This window comes from Patiria miniata, unplaced genomic scaffold, assembly GCF_015706575.1.
Source record: "Patiria miniata isolate m_02_andy unplaced genomic scaffold, ASM1570657v1 HiC_scaffold_11, whole genome shotgun sequence".
NCBI classification, from domain to species: domain Eukaryota; kingdom Metazoa; phylum Echinodermata; class Asteroidea; order Valvatida; family Asterinidae; genus Patiria; species Patiria miniata.
In genome coordinates this window covers 4214486-4234497 of record NW_024037049.1, presented here as the reverse complement: position 1 = coordinate 4234497, position 20012 = coordinate 4214486, and the positions used below count along the sequence as shown (strand labels likewise).

The window sequence follows — 20012 nt, the reverse complement described above, 5'->3', positions numbered from 1 at the left end:
GAAATGTTATGCAGCCTAAAAACTACCCCGCCCCCATAAGACGGGCATGATAGAAAACGGGAAGTGGCCACACAATAATTTAATAATTTTCGTTCAATTTCGGGAAAGAATGTTGCATCCTGACGCCACTATTTCATCATGAGTCGCTTGAAATCTAATAAGCTGTACCTTACTTTTTCTCGTGAATACAACATTAAATCCATAAATATTGTTATACCTTTCTTTTGCACTTTACTTAATCTTTGGATAGAAGTATAAGGACCCTTAATACCCGTTCCTAAGTGTGAGTGGAGGAGGGGTGGAGGTGGTGAAGTTTTGGTTGTCCTTTACAAGATGGCGTTGACTGGTCGCTTGCTAATGTACAGGGTGAGTAAAAAAACCGAAACTCAAATGTCCGACTTTTAAACAAAACCACCGTTTTAAAGTTCTGTCCCCGGATCACAAAACGATAAGTGTTCTTTCAGCAAAACGAAAACAAATCACATAGGGATATGTGTGAATTGGTTTCGTTTTGCCGTCCTTATGCTCGTGAAACAAAGAGGTCGTGAAGAAAGGGCCACCTGTACTGGTACCCCAAAATTGATAACCAAAATTTATAAGTATACAGTTTCAATCGCGCTGAGCTACCCACAATACATTGCGATGTCAATCGGCGCACACAAGCCCCCTCCCCCGCCCCCCTTCTATAGTGGCGTATCCAGCTTTTAAAGTGGGGGGCCCAACGGTACGTGGAAATGTAGACATGTTTTCTCATTCTCCGCAAACTTGGCCTCTGTAAATCACAAAGCGGGGGGGGGGGGGGGCATCTTCCAAATGGAGCGCTAAAACTGACCAGTAATGCATACTGGAAAATGTATGCCGATTTTCAGGGCGTATTGTGGTTTTGGAGCTTGGTTTTCATTTTTTTTTACTTACTGAAAAAATATCTTTCACACAAATCCGCTGGGGGGGGGGGGGGGGGGGAGGTGCCCCCCTCTTGACAAAAGAACATTTGAGCTCCCTTTTGTGTGTGATCCTCGGTCGTAAAGCCATGTAAGAGCACACCCACGGTTCATAAACAAACCACAATTTACAGAAAAACTACAGGAAACTGGACGCCCTGGCACCTTTTTTTTTTTGCAATTATTTTATACAAGCATCATGATGTCATAAATGAACAATCTGCGTGATCACGTGAACATCCTCTTGTAACTTAATAATTAATATAACATGTATACTGATTTCCAGCTCCTGACTTTTGCGCTTGGTTGCCTACGCCTAAATGTTAAGAGTCAAATAAACAAGTTTACAAACTCCACATATTTAAAGGAAGTTGATATGAAACAAATCCCAGGTAACAGTGATCAGATAATCGCTAAGATACACAACATTCCAATTACAAATCGTAAAAATAGTCACTCTTATTTTTGTCTTACTTTTCGGTATCATGTTACAACAAGATATTTTTGCAATTTCTCCCACACCAAGGTTTGGATGAAACACTAAAGTTTTGATGCACATACCCAGTGGCGTAGCCACGGGGTGCATGGGGGGGGGGGGGGGGGGCGACAGACCCCGCATGAAACCTTGTCGCCCCCCCCCAGTCGCCCCCCCAACTGAGATTTTGAGTTTCTAAAAAAATTATCATTGATCTACATGACGCCCCCCCATGAAATGTTCCAGCCCCCCAGCCCCCCCCACTGAAAAATTCCTGGCTACGCCACTGCATATACCCCGCGGCTTTACAACCAATTATTAATACACGAACCTTTGAACGAACAGACACTTACTTTACAATCAATTAGGTTTTCAATTTTTTTAATATTATAAACACATGTGCTACACGTCGTGAAGACTGTTAACTGATATCATAATATTATATGACTATGTTACATAGTTCCCACTGATATTATGAGTGGGACACTCCTTACTGACAAATATGGAACATAACAATTTTGTTGTTGTTCTAGCAATTTCTCATCAGAATCTTCATTGTTCATATAATGTAAAAGCGAATTTTAAAGTGGTACATATGTTGATTAAAGTAGCAATTAATTTAGAAATGTACTTTTCCGGGTACTGCACCTAAAAAAGCATCAATATACCAACTTCAAAACTATACAGCCTTCCAACATCAAATGAAAATTGAAATACACTAATTACATGTATATACATTTAAAAGAACATTTTTTGTGAAATTCCTGATAAATCTTAGTAAAAAGGTATTAATTTACGACTGTTGATAAAGTTAATTATCACTAACACACGAGCAGAGAAGTAATTTCAACACAAATGTGGATTTCCACAATTTCTTTTGTATTAACATGACAAAATGTCTAGCTTCATCAAAATAAATTATTGAATTATTGACCGAGCTTGGAAGGGAAGGTTGGATACGATGATAGGAATTCTTTATATAATTATGTCGAATCTCTGGGCTTGCAGTTTTACAAGCTCATTGTTATTTACAAATTGAGGTAGCAGCAGGGAATACCTTAAGTACTTTGTGGCAATGAATCATGAATGTTGCCAATCGGGTAAAACAAAAATGAAGTCTAGGGCTATACATGTACACTGTATAGTCAATGTTTGTTTTCCCGGACATAAAAGTGAACGCGACTTCACGAGACTGCAACCCACGGCTTGCGTTAGTAGATATTATTACACAGGACACAAAATGAGTTGTACAAATGTTTGCAAATAGTCCCCCTTTTGAGTTTGCTTAGGTTTGTTAACCTCGTAACTTTTGCGAAAACCATATCCTGTTTCACTAGTTTCATACTGGACTCAAAAGCCGGTCCGGATGTGCTCTCCAAGCACTCCTTGGCGTTTTGGGCGTTAAACTGCATGAAGACACCTTTTTTGGACAATACTTTTACACTACTTTTAAAGTGGTTAGACCAGGTATTAAATAACGATGTTTGGTACGTAGAAATAAGCTGGGAGACATGTCGTTTAGTTCCTTTTAGTAGAGCAGTCTCTAAGAACGGATGACCTTTCTCAAACTTCATAAAAGAAAGATCGAATGAGTTCTGCTCCTCACCTCTCCAAACGAGATTATTTGTCATCAAGTTATCCAATTGTCGTAAGAGGATAACATCTGCGTCAATGTACACTCCACCCCAGTGTAATAATACGGCGAGTTTTGCAAAGACTCCATCAAATCTTCCGAGATTATATATAGAAAGTTTGCTTTGTATGAAGTCATTACCGACAGTTGCACTGAGGCTGTGTACTTCAATAGTGTAACCACTCTCTGTTAATACATCAAACTGACCTGTCTGTAAGCTATCACTATGAATGATAATCCTGGCATGGGGATAATGATAAAATATCGATTCAATGGACCGCCATTTTGGCCGGTCGAGGCTGGTGCGATTGTCAGTAATGTTTGGGATAAAATGGAACAGTAACTGATGCGGCGTGTTTGTGGCGGGGGTTGACAGGGGTAACAGGCCAAATTTATGAGCGCTATCGTACAAAACTTGGTCCTGTCGAATCACATTCCAGTTCGTGGCCCGCACGCGCATGCGCAAGCTCACGTTAGGGTTTGGCGGTGGGTGTGTCCAGTTAAAATCTCGCAGCCATTGCACAATCGATTCTGTAGACATTTTATGGATATCCATGGTGTGGAAGAGAGGCGTAAGTCCCATCACACGGCGGGAGAATTTTACACCTTCGGCGTCTCCGGGCATGTTCTTGGAATTGATGAAAATAACCGGTGTTCCCATGGCCACACAGGGCAGTGCGCAGTGGATGCGTTGCGTGATAACAACATCTGCCTCGGAGTATTTTTGTATCAAACCATATGCTGCTTTAAAACGTCCCATGATGGTAGAATTGACGCCACCTGTACCTACATGCGTGACATGAATCGCTCTCTTCTGAATGTCCGCAGGAAGGTGGGCAGCGAATGTTCTTCCTACGTCGACTAGGAATATGTTTCCTGAATGTATTTTCTGAATGTTTGGAGTTTTAATTAGAAGTGTTAGACAGCCAGAAAGGAAGGCGTCAACCTCGATTCGCTCCAGAAATTCCAATGTCCCAGTATCCCTACATCCTATTGGTTCTTTAGCTCGAAGGTATTTTGCATGTGACTTGAATTTAAATTTGACACTTTTGTGGATATGCATAGACAGCAGGATGGGGTCGATGTTTCGCGGTGGCGGCCATCTCATTGCTGTATCTCCATACCACGCGTTGAGGAACAAGCGGATTCGATTTTGCTCTTTTGATCCACCAAAGTTCTCTCTATCAACAAAACGGTCAACGAAAGGTAAGAATTGTATCCCAGGGAAGCCTTGAACCTCATCCCCCAAATTTGGTGCAACGCGAGCGGCTCGACGTGAGTATGAAATTGTTCCGAAATGACGTCTTTTGACGTCAAGTAAAGAAAGCCTCTCGAGATCAGTTACCATACCTTTTGGACAAGGGTGGTCTTCAGATGTGCAGAACTGGTTATACACATCATTTACCGATGTCTCAAAATTTAACTGTTGCAATGAGCGAGGATCTGCGTTAGTAACATTCTGAAAGTATTCACGGCAAAACATTTCGGTAAGATTGGCAATGAAAGCGTTGTGCGCTGGAAACTGAGATAAACTTAGAATTCCGTGTGTTGTAGTTTGTGTGAGGTTTGTCCCAATACTAACCCAAGCCTCTTGGTGCCCTGGGATAGTAAACTCGCTGAGCTTGATCGAGGGATGAAAATGAATGCCACCATGATGCCATAGCAGTGCTAACCTCACCGCCTCGTACACGTGGTCTTCAAAGTCAACACCTGTCAGAATCTTGTGGATTGGATGTCGGGCTAACCAAAGCTTCAGAGGGGTGTTCTTAAAGATTTCTGGTAGCACAAGAAACTTCGCTGTAATGCGCGCGTTGTCTAAATCTTGTACTGCTTCCATACACTGCGAGGTACCACAGAATACCTTCATGGTCATGAAGGGATTCCTATCCAAAAATGCTTCAAAATTTTCTACAACATTGTGAGGAATAGGCCTTTCATATACCCAAGCAGTGGTGGCCTGTGGTGAGGGTTTGTCCAATCGTATGTGATTTGGGTTTATGGGTCTGATTGGGTGTATGAATCCAATGAACCAACAAAACGAGGATACACATGAGATGATGACAGCAAGAGAGAACCATTGCTTGGTTGACGGCATTTGAATTACCTTCAAAGGGATGCGGCCTCCTTGGTAAATGTAATGTCCAATGAAAATTGCCAAGAGACCAGTGACTGTCCATGATGTTAACGGTGTGGAGAAGACAAACATATTTGCCACAATAACAAACATTCTCTTCGAGAGGTTCAACATAGCATGTACCACGGGACTGTATGCTTGGAGCACCGTTATGGAGGCGGCGTTGTAGATGAAGTGGAAGATGGCAGCAGTGTAACTCTCCACAGGAGGTAGTTTATCTAAGCTGCTCATGCTCATAATTGCAAATGGAAGCAGAATCAAGACGCTCAAATTAGAAATTACTGCAAATTTTTGAAGAGGATCATCCAAAGACTCATCCAACTTCTTCAGGTAGATGTTGCGTATCGGGAAAGCGATGCTTGAAATAACTGCAGCACCAAGTCCATAGATATTGAAGGAGACCTCGCCTGAGATAAACAGACACGTACCCACCACCATGGCGATGATCGAGAACAGCACACTGCGGGTCAAGTTGCCACCTTTCTTGTAAAGCAGCAGGGTGAACACAAAGGTGAGGACTGGTTCACAAGATTTGATCACTTGAGTCAGACTCGAACTGACTGCAGCAAAAGATGCGTTAGTGGCCAGATTTCCCACTGCGTTGCCAATAACTGTTAGAAGCATATGTTTGGGATTGAGAGTATTTTTGGGAAAGACTGACTTGCCACGGATTACAACGACCCATATGTTGGCTAACAGCGCCCCCAAGAGGTGTTGTAGCATTGTCAATTCAATCCACCTGAGATCCTTTAAGGCTGGTGTGCAAGAAGTCAGACTGTCAAAGACGTCAGGTTTGATGTCACTCACTGCTTTCTTCGATGCTATGGTGGAAACCATGTTAGCAATCCACCAAACTGCCACAAATACTACTACTGACTCCATTCTGTAGTTCGTATGCAATTGACCTGAGTGCAAAAAAATACAATAAAATGAAAAAGATTTAAAATTCAATCACAAAAGATCTGCATAATTTGGTTATACGGCACCTTGTTTAAATCCCCTGATAAGTACGTGTGAAAATGCAAGATAAAAAAAATCAGTGACAAGGACAACTGTGATCGAGATTCCCTCGCTCTAGCGTTTTTTGTTTTCAACTTCGTATAGTGGAGTCGTTTACAATCGTAAATGGAGTCGTCACAATCGAGATTTCTGTACGCACCGAAGATGTAAACATTCTGAAGTTAGCGCACAAACGGACAACAACAAATTCGTGACAGTTGCATTCGTAGTTTGTCTTCCTGTGAGCCGAGAAACCTTCACGGATATGAATAGACATACCACGTTGGCGACTAGTTGCGTCACGACGAATGAGCCAAGGCTGACACAACCCAGGAATTTCCAGCTCTGCATCATGACGAAAGTCAGAAACTAACGTTTCAGCACAGATGATGACGTCATGAGATTGACTTCTAATGTGAGATCCTTAAGGTTTTTTTGTAAAGACCACTGTTGTTCGAAAAAAGAACTCTGCCTGTGTGGCGAGATCCAGTACGACCTGGGTTTAATTCTACATCTCCACAACAGATCAAGAGCCAATACAAGTTAGGCCAAAAAAAATTTGGTCTCTGGTCAGACCAAAGTTCCGGAATTGACGCGGCGGTGCGGTTTTTTTTTTTCCTTTTCTTTTTTTTCTTCTTCAAGCTTGGATTGTACAGACAAGGTGGGGTACTATTTTGCTTTTTTGGTGTCCTCATGTACATTGGTGTCCTCCATAATTTGCATTGGTGCTTTCGATCATTTGCCTTGGTGCAATTTCCCATTCCTTGGTGCTCTTTGGTAAAAACAACTTGAGGAGGTGCGGCAATAGAGGGCGCTGTTGGAGTTACCGCGGGACATTTTGGAAAAAAGAAAGATTGACGCGCATGATTAAAATCGACGCGCGCGCTGACCAGAGACCAACTTATTTATTTTTTTTCGCCTTATCAACAGAATTAGAAACACAAGTCATAAAAAGTGCAAGAGTCGATAAATCCAATAAATCAGAACATTAATTCCAATCAAAAACAACAAGCTAGACAAGTTTGTCACCCAATTCGGCATTCAACCTAGGAACCAGCTCAAGCTCCCCAAAGGCGACGGGCAGGAGAGGAACTTATTGGCAAGGGGCTGCCTTGCTTTGATAATGTCATCAATAAAGTATTCCCTAAAATGTTTGTAAAAAAGTGTTTGTGAACCACCACCATAGGTCAACAAATCACACTTGTAGCCTTCCCGACATGATAAACATGCCACGACAGTCATTTTTTCACCACAAAAACAAGTGGTTCTTTAGATCCTCAAATCCAAATAAAAACTGACATGATTTAATATGCTGATTCCCCGATGCCACATTAACCATTGCCCTTGTTTTGTTCTACATAACCAAATCTCTTTTTACCTTTATACTCCAAAACTTCGGGTGCATATGCTGTTAACCCAATGTCCCCGTGAATCACCTGTTACAGCAATGTCCTGTGATGTGCAGGCCATGCAACCTCGTCCCCAGTGCTTACTTTATTTCCAACCGCTTTTCCAATAGTAAACCCTGGATAGGAAGCTTTCTTTCTGTATCCTGATTGGATACCGCAATTGGCTAGTAATGGATTTTTATCGTGTACTTGGTGCTATATATTCACAACGTGCAGTACGTGTTTTCGCGATCATTCGTCCACGCCTTCTCGAAAATACTAATTTCCTTTCCAATTTGCTCATATTAATATGAAATATGATACTGCATGTTGTCTCGATAAGATCGTAACAGTTTGATTTCAAAAATCGTGTTTTCGTAACTCACGCCGTGCTCGCGCTGCTACGAATTGACTCTGTTTTTACCCCAGACACCGCATACAAAAACAAACGCTAATGTGTAACGCATATCCAGGCACCAGACTGTTCCTCATTTGCATACGTGTGCAAAAATCTTGCACATGCAAATGATCCAATACCAGGGTGAGAGAGCAGGTAGTGGTGGGCGCGTACTGCTCGACACCCTGGGGACGAGGTTGCAGGCCATGCACCTCCGTCGCCCAGCGTACCGTTGCACGCAGACAATTGCAACAGGCACGGCGGCTACAGACACTCCGTTGCCGTTGTACAAGGTTTCCAGATCGTGAGTTTTGACCTCCACGAGGCAAAGGAGGCACCAAATCTTCTATTTTGCTGAAGAGCTCAGCATTTTGTACTCAATCACCGATTTCTCGGGGTGTGTGCTGTTAACCCAAGCATGACCCAAGTCATGTGCGGACCGTAGCCACAAACTTTCGTGCCGTAGATCGCCACGTACGTGCACCTCGCGTACATCCAACATAACTTTCATTGGTACAAATGACTAAGTACGGTGGCCGAAGAGGCGGTGAGACGTGCACTATTACACACAAAAAAAAAACACAAACAAAACCACAATATTTTTTCCTTGCATTCTTATTATTTAAAGTTGAAAGCAAAAATCACCAGAGCGACGAGATTGACCGTGCGAAACGCGATCAATGCAATAGACTCGGAACTGCGACCTTGTACATTCTTAGCACGTACATGTACATACACAGTTCCTAGTCCATTCGCCACCTTCGTTTAGTATGGGGGGCAGGGGGGGGGGTGTTTTTAAACCCGGGCCTGTGGCAAATGAAGCATGGCTGGGCCTGCTGAAAGCACAGCCTTCAACTCTACGGATCCAACGGGCCGCAACGGTTTTTGTTTGCTTTGCTCAATTTAATTTCTGTGCTGTCGATAGTTACTGTTTATTTCAGTATTTTAATATTTATCTTATATTTTATTCCCATTCCTATCTTTTACGTATTTGTTTTGTGTTTGTTTGAAAAAAAAGGTTGTACACCCAAGACCATCCAGAGGGTTAACAAGAAGATACAGTAAAGGTACAAGGTACAAGATTGGAAAAATAGGCTTGGGTATGTCCATTTTTCAAAGCTGTAATACTGGTGTTTGCAATATCTGTCAATCTTTTCAAGCCTCACGAACATTAATAAGGTTCCTATCCATATATGGTGTGCAGTAAAAAATATGAGATAGCCTCCTTCACGAGTTTACACTATACGGAATATACTTAGAGATAAAAGTGTTCAACTATCTGTCAAATAACTTGTGAGGATTCCTAGAAATTGAGATAAATACATTTGGGACCTTTTCGAACGATTTTCCCACGTCTTTTAGGTCACCTTTACCAGTGACCAGTATCAAGCCCGCGGGAACGGGGGGTGTTGTGGGTGCTGCAGCACCCCTAACTTTTTGGATTGGGGTGCTGGAATATGCTTCAGCACGCCCTACTGCCGGGCAAAACAAAATGTGTTCCAGCCAGCAGTGTTCAACGACGATAAAATTGCGCCGCTACGCTATACATTATGCTTGCGCTACAAATATCTCCTTCGTTTGATCGTACATTATCCGTCGACACGTGATACATTATCGGATACAAATTTTACTACACTATCAGTCAATTTTTGCTACATTATCGGTTAGTGATACAATATCGGTCAATTTGTGATACATTATCGGTTGGTGATACGTTATCTGTTGGTTACTACATTATCAGTTGTAACACGCTGCTAAGCGCGGCGCTTCGAAAGTCTAGCACAAACACTGTAAAATATCAAGAGAAGGTATTTTCTAAATCTTCAGGCAGTACAGTATCGATATTTCTCTCAAGGTATCTAAAATCATGACATGTCTATGATAATGCCGCCATGAAAAAAGTTTTGACCCGAAAGCAATAACCTCGACCATGACAATGGTGGCAAAGTTAATTATGCTTGCCAGGATTTGTTTCATTCGATCTTTCAATAGGGGCAAATGTTCATACCTTTCCCCTGTGGAGGTTTTTCTTTTCATGTAAAAGTTCCATTGACATTGCTAGCATTCAAATAGCAAGGTTCACACACATCCCCAACCTAAAAGGAGTGGGACGGGTTTTCATTGAAACTATTCATGCCTTACGCCAATTCCAGTGTAGTTTCGTTTTAATAAAGAAGCTATTCATGTTTTACCCTTTGCAAGTTTTTCCTCATAAAAACTCAGTAGACCGATAAATCCTTGCCTAGCCCAAAACATACAGGGTTCTCCACTTTTCAGTACAGTTAATCGTTTTAAGAGCAGCCGTACATTCTAAACAAAATGACGAAATAAATTGTCTTTATATAAATCTCAAAACACTTTTGCTAAAAAAGGCAAATGAAAGTAGCCAGGAATCGCCCCCAGATTGCACCACATAGGCCTAGCATCCATATTTCAAATTAAGCCACGACGTAGGGGCTTTGCGCTCCGCTTTTTTTGTGTCCGTCCTTTAGAAATTCCAGCACCCCCTGGCAAAAGTTTGTTCCAACGGCAGTGACCAGTATTGACATTTTGGCATCAATAACGGCGAATATTTTTTCACTGACGTGAAGTTTAGAATTTCTTCTGTTTATAATTTAACATTTCAACCATACTGAGCATATTCTCTGAAAAACACAACATTCAAAAAGCCATGTTTTTGGGGGGTGCATTTCACAGCTCCAACTGCAGCGTCCTGTCAAAGGTCACCTAGTGGTCACCGGGTGTCATTTTATTGAAATTACAAAACGCTTCTTCATCCAATGACAGCCAAACGCTGTCTCAGGGTGTAGCCAAACCGAGCCTCATATAGGGTGAACACAGAATTTGGCCAAATATTGGTAACTAGCGGTCATTTGGTGAAAATCGATTCAGCCGATTTTATCCATATTTGGTCAAACGCTTCCTTGTCCAAGCCCTATACAGGGTCTTGGCAGGTGGGGTCAAAGGTCACTCAGTAGTCATTTTCTGGCAAATGTGCAAAATAGCTCTTTTCTCACGTTTATTCTAACATGACTTGGTCAGTTATACCGTCTTGCCGTTCCTAATGTGGTTTTTTTGGCAGATTTAGGCCAAGGGTCAATCAGTGGTCTCAGCAGCAGTCTTTTTCATGAAAAATGCAGAAAATATTTTTTTTCTTCATAAACTTGTTCGATCGATGAATGCACAAACGGTCATTACACCGCTCTTGACAGCCCCGTGATGGCGTCTTAAAACAAATTACAAATTAATGTGAAAAGTCAGCCAATAGCCTATAGTGGTCATTAAAAAGTGCATGACCTTCACCAAACACTGACGACTAAGGTTCGTGCTCTCCGAGCACAAATGATGTCTACTTTTCTTTTCTTTCCTTGTTATTCAAAAAATAAATGTTTGTGTCTTTGTATTTTATTTTATTTAAAAATACGTCAGACTCAATTTTGGGCACACACAAAATGTCACACAGGGAATTGAGGGTCATCATACCAAATTGAATTCATCTGTGAACAATTATTTTTCATAGAGTATTTAATACCTCCCATTTAAAATAAAAGTCAAAGAAAGTACAAATCTATTTAATGATTTTGTTTTTATTGCAGTCTTCGGAACAGTTTGAACAGCTCGTAAATGCCTCATGTAACACTTGCTTACTAGCGAATGATTCATTTCCATTGGGAACAGGGAACTTTCAAAATCACAAACAAAGCATGTTCTTAAAAACAGTGTGGCCCAAAATAAAACAGTTGTATATTTTACAGATGACCCCTGAAGCAGAACATTCATTGTAATTATTTGTTAGATACAATTCTTGAGTCACAGAGATTTGCTTGGAGTGGACTTACTGGGTGAAAGTCTCATCCCATGATATGCAACATTGGGGTGGGGATATAGTACAATCGAGCAGCATCACTGAATCATTTTCACATGGAAAGAACGGCTAGATAAAGTCTTGAGAATTTGGGGACAAGATACAATGTATATGGAATACATCACAAACGTCTCTACCATTGCAATGATGAACAGCAAAAACCACTGCAAAAAGAAAGAGGCATATATTCGATTCAAGATTTTCCATGCATATTTCCACCTAACCCAAATTGCATGAATAACTTATTATTCTGGCTAATGCATGCTTTGGAAAGGAAGACAAAAGACAACAAAAAATAAATAATATGTACTTATTATAATGAAAATTTAAATGCAGATTAAGACATTGATATGGTCTTTATCCTAGAGTGCTGTGCAGTGCACTGTAAAATATTCACAGATTATAAACAAAAAGAACAGAACAATTTTATTCTATGGCACTATTTGACTTTGTTTGAGAGGCCTAATGGCACTTTAACCCCAGACACTTCAGCTTTAATTTCATAGATTTCACTATAAATTGACCAATCACCTGAAAACCGAATCTGAATTCTGACTGGTCAATCCTTAGCAAAAATACTGCAAGTGCAAATCAACTACTGTGCTTTGCAACTGAAAACAGTACCTTTAGTGTCCAAGCACCTTATACTTTTTCAAAGTCATACTAAAACCTCACTAGAATTCCCCTTCATTTGGGAAACACCCAGAAAAAAAAAACCTTTCAGAATCGAAAATTTCTGCTAACAAAGGAAACATTTGGAAGAAATGCAGTTTCAAGAGTTGTAATGTTGTAAGTGTAATTGCTATTGAAACGAGTTTATTTGTTAGTAGTTGCATTAGTAATTGCATATGCAAGAAGTACAATGAATAGTCAGCCCTTCTACTAATAAGAATATGAGGGTGCAGACACAACAATGTGTTTTTTGTCTAGTGGAAAACTACCATGGCTATCATCTCAAGGTCATAAGTGTCACCACATTGGCTAAACGTAAAAAATATAAATAGCACACCCTTCTCAGGATAACTAATAATTATACAAATACTCCCAAACTTTAGTTTATACTGACATGATCTCTTGGCAGCTGGATTCCAGCTATAATCTGTCTGCTACAGCAGCATTGTAGTCCTCTACGGATTTCAAGGCTCTAAGTCTCCTTCAATTCAATTAGCTGCAATGAAACAGCTCTGGATCAAACTTCAAGCTCAAAAACAGGGTACCGCCACATCTCGCATACAGTGGAACGCAGCTATAACAAACATCGCGGGATCCACATAAATTGTTCGTAAAAGCAATCATTTGGTATAGCGTATTTCAGCTGCCGGTGCTCCGGTGCCTGTGGTACTCACTTTTCAATAGATAGCGCCCTTCAGAAATCACTCCCTTCAGAAATCACGCCCTTGAAGTTACTGAAAGACAACTTTGAACACGTGCGTGCTATTGAATTGTGTAATTACACAGTTTTTGAGCTTACTACGTTACCTACAGCAATGGGTGGCTTCCCCTTCTATTCCTTGGGGAAATAATAGCCACTTGTTGTCATTTTTTCAACAACAATGTTCGGTACGTTTAGTACACAAAAATCGGGAGCCAAGCACGATGTTAGGTATAACCAAATGTTCAGTATAGCGACCTTCCACTGTATAAAAAACATAGGTTTACAAAGTCTTTCTAATTTTAGTCCCCTAACTCGACATATAGACTCCAGTACAAATCTGCTCACTGCTACAAGGACACCAAAGTATGCCACACAAGGCCACTGCTTGGTGTATATTCTTTGGATTTGAATGCAGCTACGATTCACAGATCTCGGTCTGGAGACGAAGAGGCTAGGAAGCCTGAGACAGAGCTAGGAGGTTTGTAAACCCAAAAATATCACTCTCAACTGGTGATCAGCTACGTATTCCTTGAGACCCCGATAATCTAGAAAATTGACATGTCTGTACTCAAAATTCTTCCATTGCACACCTATTTCACTCATGTTATCAGTCAAAAGTTGGTCTGGTACCCTCACTCTACAACTTTTATTAGAATACACACAAATGGTTAATGATCCAGGATCCTGAGGTTACCAGAGACAATTTTGTTTTCCAAGATGGCGCCTGGAGGGATGTCTATTCTGTCACCATGGTTAGCAATGATGATAACTGTTCCCTGTTAGAAAAGGAAAAAAAGGGGGGAAAAGGGGGGAAAAATTGAGATTGAAGAAGCAACAACATCTATGCAAACCTATTTGGACTTGAATACTATTCAGGGGTGTGATTGGACAAAAATGAAAAATCCGCGAACTTCGGTTGACATGTGTACATGTACATATGTATTATTGTACATATACATGTATTATTGTACATATACTTGTATAGATGTACATGTAAACATAATATACATGCACATATGTCCATATATAGCATTTACATTTTATGTAGGCCTACTGTAATTTCTGTAATGTTTGCAAATTTTGTCGCTTCAGTAAAGAAAACAAATGGGGGAAAATTACGAAAAAATTTCTGTTCATTAAATAATATAATCCATATGTGATTGATTCAATGTCTTTTTCTGTGTGTGATGTTATTACTTTTGCATGTTTTCAGAGAGAAAGAAACGATTCACACAAAAAAATATGAACGGTGCTTAAAAAGTTTAATATAATAGTAATCTTACTTTAAACTCCAGTCCCAGGCTTCCAAAACATTTTTGAAATTTTGTGTTGGTGGTGGCTATTTTTCAAAGCACTACTGCAGCTCAAACTTATTTCCATCCACAGTGACACTTTATTACCAATTCTTCCAACCATACTCTTAAATTCCTTGACAAAATTGCGGCAATATTGACTCCAATGTGTTTGCGAATTGCTAGTTCACGATCGTCAGTGCACAATACATGCACAATACACACACATCCACACGCAATACACAAACACGAGGTGCAAACCCAATGAAAATTATTTTTAGTCTGGTCCTCAAGTACTCCACTGCGCACACTGCATTGATGTCTAACAGGTTCTTGACCGCACTGCTTATTAGACTTGTGTCACCAGTCCATCCATTATCGTAAATTAGGGCCTATTTCTCCAGAAGCTTTTGGGCGATATTACGGAAACAGAAAACGTTGGAAATCCGGAATCCGCATAAAATTCCGGAATCCGCATAAAATTCCGCAGACGTTAGACTAAAAATCCGGAAATCCGGAAAAATCCGGAAAAATCACACCCCTGTACTATTGCTTTTCCCAACTGTGAACCTGAATCACACAAAGTTATTAACTTTACATTAAATTAAATGCACTGCATTTGAAACAGTCTGTTCCACCGTAACCAAGTCACAATTCTGTGGACTAAATGTTCAACTGGATAGATTTCAATTGGATATTTTTTTTGTGGTGTGGCTACAGAGTAAAGTTTTCAAAATGACACTACAGTACATATCTGTGTCAGCTTTGCATCCACAAAGGGCAAATCTTTTGGCAAAAATCTTGGACATTTTTTTCAGTACTCCTACCCACAATCAAAAGCCCACATACCCGGACCACTCTGTCTAGTTTGTCAAATTCCTTCTGCACCAGCGCATATAAATGTGAGTTTTCCTGTCGGACTTGGGAAAAGGAATTCTACAAACCTTGAGAGAGATTCCTTTGCCAAATGTGACGTCTCCTGAAACCGTTAGGTGGTCTAGCTCCAGCATGTCAGGTATACCATTAAAACGCCTCAGGAAATCACGCACCTACATGGATTTACCAACAAATTAATACCGGGAGTTCATCAATACTTTTACAGTTGTATACATCAATTTTTGTACATGTGAATAACTTTTACCTACTGCCCTTCCCCACAAGATTTCAACACCCATGTGACTTTGTTTTTATCCAACCAGGACATATATAGAATCAGGAAGTGTTTTTATTTCCCACTGGAACTTGCTCCTTTTCTGCTGAGAGTTAAAGGTTGGTAGGATCTTTAGATTTAGTTTGAAACAACAAAATTGCTATAACTCTTAAATAGGGTCCACAGCCATGACAGCAACTAATCTGTTGAAGTTTCAGCTCAGTTGATACTATATGTTTTAAGAAAGCAGGGAAAACGTATGCACAATTTGTTTGGTCTCATAACTGGACTCCATTGCTGATGCACGTTGAAAACCAAACCCAGGGGTACCGTAATTTGAAACCACTTTCAATGTAAGTTTTCTTCCAATCGATCGTTAAATTGGCAGCCAGTTTTCGGGTAATTGCAAACGATCCTATGTGGCTTGAAGCAGCAATGTGACTTTAAAGCCCAAGTCCATCATTTGCAGCTATCCAAAAAAGTAACTGGCGTAATTATTGTTGAAAAACATACTGGTTGAAGGATAGTAAGGGGACTAAACTCCCTGTGAAATTATCCTTTCTGGCAAGCTCTCATTTTGAAGAAATCAACGAAAGAAGGCATTTCCAACGGTGCTTCTTAAGAAGCACCGTAGGAATATTTATTTAAGTTTTGTTATTCGGCGCAGCGCGTACACGCATTGGAACGATGCACAGGCGCGTGCGGTTGCTACAATTCGTCGGATCAGTGCGCGACATCGCGTAAAGCTGCAATTCAAAACAATTCGAAACATGATTTAGCAACTTTTGATTTTAAATTGAGATCCTAGAATGCTGTTTTTCTCGGAATATGAAGCTGAAGCTGAGCTGAAACTTCATCAAGTAAGTTGTTCAGTATCCTTCATTAGATTTTGAACACTTTTGTTGCTTCAAACGAACAAAATGCACTAATTACAAATGATGGACTATAGCTTTAACCCTGATGAGCATTCCTCCGTACCTTGTCGAAATGGGTACCCAGTTTGACAATGGGCGTGGTCCGGAACTCTCTGAGGGGGCTCATGATCAGACTGCCAGCCTTAAGGGAGTAGAGATTGGACATGGCCAAGAGGAGATCTGATGACCTCTTGACCGGTAGGAAACGACTTCTGGGTACATTGATACCTGTGGGTAAAGGTCAAGCAAACAAACAAATAAATCAGCTGTCTTTGCCCTATTCGTAGAGTTAACTTAGTGGCATGGCTGTACCTTCCTGAATCCTGCCAAAATCCCACAGACCTCCTAGCTGCCAGAGTTTGATCTGGCGATTTATGTGTAACTGTTAACAGAGTTTACAGCTTGCTCATGAAACTACTGTGCTTTCGTTGTATCTGTTATAAGAGTGTATTGTTATGTACATGTATTAAAATGTATTACACCGCACACACATAATAATAAAGAATGGGTCATTTGGGAGACAAACCCATAGACTTGTGCACAAAATTTTTCAAACTTAAATGTGCCCTAACCCAATATTCCCTTGTCCTTTTTCCACAAATGTCGGTATTTTTACTAATTAGACCACGAGCAACAAATATAACCTGATTGGGACAGTAACATTTTGCCTCTAAAGGGGGGCTGTGGAATTAGGGAGACACAAAAATGTCTCCCTAATGACCAGTGTCTCCCTATTGTTGAAGAAATTATGATAACGTGTCTCCCTAATGGTACATTTGTAGGAATAATAATAATAATAATAATAATAATAATAATAATATTAACTGGAGTCTTATAAAGCGCACGTATCTACCAACAATTAGGTACTCAAGGCGCTAAATAATATGAATTTATTGAGTCAGGGTGTGATGCGTGATTGAGTTTGTTTCGGCATTCAATAGGGGACATCGAACAATATAATTTTGTGTGTGTGTGAGTTTGTTTTTGCATTCAATAGGGGACGTTGAACAATACAAAACGATAGGGTCCACAATTCCCGAAAGCTCCACAATTGACGATCGTTTACAAAACATATGGGAGGTCTTCCTAAAAAGTACAAGTACCAGTAAAAAAGTACCAATAAAAAAGGGGAAAATAGGGTGCCCAACCCTTCTTGTTCCGTAGTTGTGGGGACAAACACTCGTCTGCACGAGGTATTTGTGGGGACCGAAACCGCTGTTGGGACAGCAGAAAGTCCCCATAACTCAGTCCTAATTTGCCTAACAATAAAAAACTTCCACATAACACAGTGTAGGCCTACTCACGATTGAAGCTGTTTACACACTTGTGTGAAATGACCCAAATTCAACGAAAAATGATAATTACTTACCAAGTGCCCCATCAAAGCACTTCATGGCTGCCCCAACAGCTGTCTCAAGTTGGATGACATTCGTTCCATTCTCCAGAGACTGCAAAAGAAGAGAGACATACACTCTGCATGTCACACTTAAACATACGGTGTACACGTACATGTAATCAAACAATCTATACTTTAAAATGGATAGATGCCGTTTTCAACTCACCTCTGCCAAAACAAAAATCTGTTGATCAACCCAAATCCACAAACTTACAACATTCCTAAATTTAACTCTCTAAAAAAGGGAAAAATGTTGCAACCTGACGCCACTTCAGTGGTTGTGTACAAAGTCTATGGAGAGTCAAGAACATTTTTTAAGTATTTCCTAACAAAATTGGAAATGTTTCTCAGTCCCAGATTCATGTCTTATCATCATTTTTGCAATGACTGACCTTCATTGAGATGATATATGCAGAAAAAAGTGGCGTCAGGTTGCAAAATTTTTTCCTAAAAAAGTGGTATACTTTTTTTTTTTTTTTTTTTAAATTCACACGTAAGCCACTGTTCAATTGTTGCCTGCTGTGACAGGATCCATGGTGTTTTGTACACCCGAGGGGCAAATGGCACCCGAGGCAAAGCCGAGTTTGCCTCAGGTGCCATTTGCCATTTTTCTTTGTGCTTATGCTGTCCTGTTCAAAAATCAAATTTCTGATCTTGTCTTTGGAACAAGAGAGAAACATCTTCTCTGGAGGCGACCTGTTGTCATCTGCCGACATTATTATGGTCAAATTATGGCCAAGTTAAAAAAAACAGACGAACAGTGATGAACGATGTAAAAAACAATGGCGGTTGTAGCAGAAATAGTGCTTCAATGTCCCCCATGGCACATCTCATAGGAACATACATCAATTTACGTAGTACCAGCGTAGCTACAACCTCGTACCCGAGGTCACCAGTACACTTAATTAATACAACGCGGTGGAAGGACACTTTTCAAAAGCGGGAAAGATGAAGGTAATGTACCCCGTGAGGGTACATCACTCATGTACCACGGCCATGTCACGTGATCCACTCTTGACCAATAAAAATTCACAATCTATTACCGTGGTATAACAATATCCATCGTCTGCATGTTTATTGGTAATAAGTTCCATCCCCTGCGTGTTTTTGTATCGGCTGATGCATGAAATGCAACGCATGATAGGCCTAATGCATTATTGCAGTATTAAAGGGAAAGAGTTTAGCACAACTCTTTGTGCATTCACTGTAACTAAATTAGCCGGCACCCACTGAGATATACCTGCTCTGCATAAAATAAGCAGGGGTGTAAGTGGACTCCGACATTTTTGCCTAAAATACATGTAGGAGGTACAAAGGAAAAGTATAGACACTAGCATGGTACCAATATGTTCTTTACTATTTGAAAAAAGTCTGAAATCAGGCAATTGTCGGACTCAATGTACATCCCACAACAATGGTTTAAAACCATGCACTCCAGACAACGAGACAAACCTTGTTATTGACAATGACTTCCATGTCCATCATTTTCTCATCTATCAGCCTCTTGATGGAGGAAAGCTTGACCCAGAGATTGTTGGTGTTGAAAATCCTGCAAAAAACACAGATTTATGGACATATATAAGAAATACGCATCCCCATATTCCTTTTATACAAATCTTTCTTTCATGTGTTTGCTCTATATGCAACAGATCACTCACAGGATGTATGCACTCTGATACTTTTATTTTTACTTTTGAAGCCGGAAGAAATCAGCTAAAGAAACTCAGTGAACTACAGAAGTAAAAAGCGAAAGCTAATATTAACGGAGATAAAACAGCTGGCCAAGCATTTGGTAAATGTACAAATATATATGCACACGTACTTGCTCAAACTCAACAAAAAAGTGCTGCAATTTCAATTTCCAATATAGTTCATGGCAAACATTGTCAGTGATGCTCAAATTTGACATTGGCCCTTTTGTCAAGAAAAACGTTTGCCATTCCTGTTTTATTGAACCTTAACTTTACAAGCTAGGACCCTTCTCAAATCCCATCCGTGCAGGCATCCGTTTTGTATTTAAACATCGAGCACCCATAATGGCTGAGCTGTACTT

General features: G+C 40.4%; 2 protein-coding genes across 3 annotated transcripts in view; both read right to left on the bottom strand.

Annotated features, from left to right (window-relative positions):
- Nucleotides 1-1683: 1683 nt before the first annotated feature.
- Nucleotides 1684-6084, bottom strand: LOC119742533. The gene has a single exon (XM_038218548.1). The coding sequence runs from the start codon at nt 6063-6065 to the stop codon at nt 2628-2630; it is 3438 nt and encodes a 1145-aa protein (XP_038074476.1). The 5' UTR covers nt 6066-6084; the 3' UTR covers nt 1684-2627.
- Nucleotides 6085-13330: 7246 nt separating this feature from the next.
- Nucleotides 13331-20012, bottom strand: part of LOC119742532 (UTP--glucose-1-phosphate uridylyltransferase-like) — a 33736-nt gene continuing 27054 nt past the window's right edge. For both annotated transcript variants that reach the window (XM_038218523.1, XM_038218534.1), the window contains exons 11-15: nt 19412-19508; nt 17933-18011; nt 16628-16791; nt 15444-15548; nt 13331-13983 (exon numbers count right to left, since the gene is read on the bottom strand). In XM_038218523.1, coding sequence (XP_038074451.1) covers nt 13876-13983; nt 15444-15548; nt 16628-16791; nt 17933-18011; nt 19412-19508 — 553 coding nt within the window. In that variant the 3' untranslated portion in view covers nt 13331-13875. The remainder of the gene's footprint in view (nt 13984-15443; nt 15549-16627; nt 16792-17932; nt 18012-19411; nt 19509-20012) is intronic.